The 2031-nt window shown below is 54.8% G+C and overlaps 1 protein-coding gene across 1 annotated transcript in view; it reads left to right on the top strand.

The window, feature by feature from the left end:
- The window catches only part of PTSG_09690 (uncharacterized protein), a 19668-nt gene extending 18322 nt beyond the window's left edge, over positions 1–1346 (top strand). The window contains exons 57-60 of the mRNA XM_004988987.1: positions 169–276; positions 423–526; positions 729–774; positions 921–1346. Of these exons, the coding sequence (XP_004989044.1) occupies positions 169–276; positions 423–526; positions 729–774; positions 921–1229 (567 nt within the window). The 3' untranslated portion in view covers positions 1230–1346. The remainder of the gene's footprint in view (positions 1–168; positions 277–422; positions 527–728; positions 775–920) is intronic.
- Positions 1347–2031: the final 685 nt, after the last annotated feature.

Below are 2031 nucleotides of genomic sequence, written 5' to 3'. Positions count from 1 at the left end.
GTGTGTGTGTGTGTGTGTGTGTGTGTGTGTGTGTGTGTGTGTGTGTGTGTGTGTGTGTGTGTGTGTGCGTGTGTGCGTGTGTGTGCGTGTGTGTGTGTGTGTGTGGTCTCAGACCACCCGTTTGCCTTGACTCACGTGGTCCTTTGGAATCGATGGTGCTGTGTGCAGATCAAGCGGCTTCGTCTCGGTTTTGGCACCTTCCTCCGCGCGTGCAAAGCAGGCCTGCACGTGTATGAGAAGCAAATCCAGACACAGGCACACCCAACCGAGAACCAGGTGCGTGTACATGTGCGTGTCCATGTGGCTGTGGTGTGAGATGAAACTGCGACACGTTGTCATGCGCACACACACACTCGCTCACTCTCTCTGTCTCTCTGTCTCTCTCCTTTCGTTGATCGCACGCGTGCATGTGTGTCATGCAGAAGGAGTATCTGGCAAATCTGCAGCTTTCGTTTGAAGAGCTTGAGCGCGAGATTGAGGATCTCCGCAGCAAGGCCAAGAAAAGCGCGCCACAGAGCATGCGAAGGTACGCGCACCTGCCCATGTGTGCGTGTTTTTTTTTGTGTGTGTGTGTGTGCGTGTTTGTGTGTGTGTGTGTGTGTCATGTGTGTGTGTGTGTGTGTCATGTGTGTGTGTGTGTGTGTCTTCTGGATGCGGTTCGTTCGTCGCTCACTGTCACTCCCGTGCACATGTTCTGGCTGTATGATTGCCAATGCCCTGCTGGACAGCCAACGCCGGGTCGCTGGCATGACAACATCCGCAGACGGCAGCGATGTTTGACTTTTGCGTTTTGCATTCTCGCGCGTGTGACTGTGAACGTGTGTTTTGTCACGGGCGTAGTCTTTTGTGTGTGTGAGTGTTGTGCGGCTTGGGGTTAGTGCTCTCAGTTCATTTGCCGTTCTTCTTTCGTTGAACAACAGTTTGTAAACCCAACAAGCAACCATGTTGGTCGACACAGCGCCAATACAACTCCCACCACCGTCACCACCACCACTTCCTCTGTTGCCGTGCACATGCACATGGACGACCTTCCTCTTGTGATTGCCTGCACGAAGGACCAAGGAGGAGAACCGCAGCAGCAACAGCAGCAGCAGAGAATGGTGATGCTGAACGCATCCCAACCAACCCATCGCCCGCTGCTGCTGCTTGCGGATGCTGGCTGTTTGCAGCTGGGAACAGGTGGCGACAGCACAAGTTGCGTTTTCGGCTGGAAGCAGCAGCAGAGGTGAGGGCGTGAAGCAGAGGGAAAACGGAGAGGAGTTGTGTGTTGGATGGATGGATGGATGCATGGGATGTGGGGTGGGGGATGCTGGGTGAGTGTGGTGTGGCTGGCTGGCTGGTGACAGAGGACAGTGGTGTGTGGTGTGAGGAAGAGGGATGGATGGATGGATGGGGTGCAGCATGTCTTGTTCCCTCCCTTCTGTTTTCTGCTTTCTCTCTCTTCCCTTTCTCCTTCACGCACACACATGCATGCACAACACCAGCAGTGGTATCAGCAGTGTAGCTGCGCACATATCCATGCTCCCTTCCTCCCTCCCACGCACTCACCATGCTGGTGCTCGCACACAACAACACTTACAGGCGATGCACACTCGCAAGCAGCAGGATGAGGGAAGCGTCGAGGATACTTGTCACGCGTGCCAGCTGCACTCGCCTCACACATGGCATGTGGGTGATGATGAGTGGTTGTTGGTTGTGTGATGGGGCTGTGATGGTGATGGGGTGCGATGAAATGAACAAGGAAGAGGGTTGATGGACACACACATCGACACACACGCACACGTGTGAATGTGGTGTCAGTCACTCGTTCTGCTGTGCTGACGTGATGGCTTGCTGTCTGCCTGTTGTGTTCTATTCCCATTCACATTCCCTGCAACCACGCACCCACGCACACACATATGCACGCGGGCTCGCATGCCGGCTGCTGCTGCTGCAACTCCCCCAATTCGCTGTCGCTGCTGTGCTCATGCAGTGTTCCCACATGCGTGAGCCCATCATGGATGCTTTGGTTGGCACATGGTGCATGTGTTG

The sequence above is a fragment of the Salpingoeca rosetta genome (genome assembly GCF_000188695.1).
Source record: "Salpingoeca rosetta unplaced genomic scaffold supercont1.31, whole genome shotgun sequence".
Taxonomy (NCBI): domain Eukaryota; class Choanoflagellata; order Craspedida; family Salpingoecidae; genus Salpingoeca; species Salpingoeca rosetta.
This window is presented reverse-complemented; position numbering and strand designations above follow the sequence as displayed.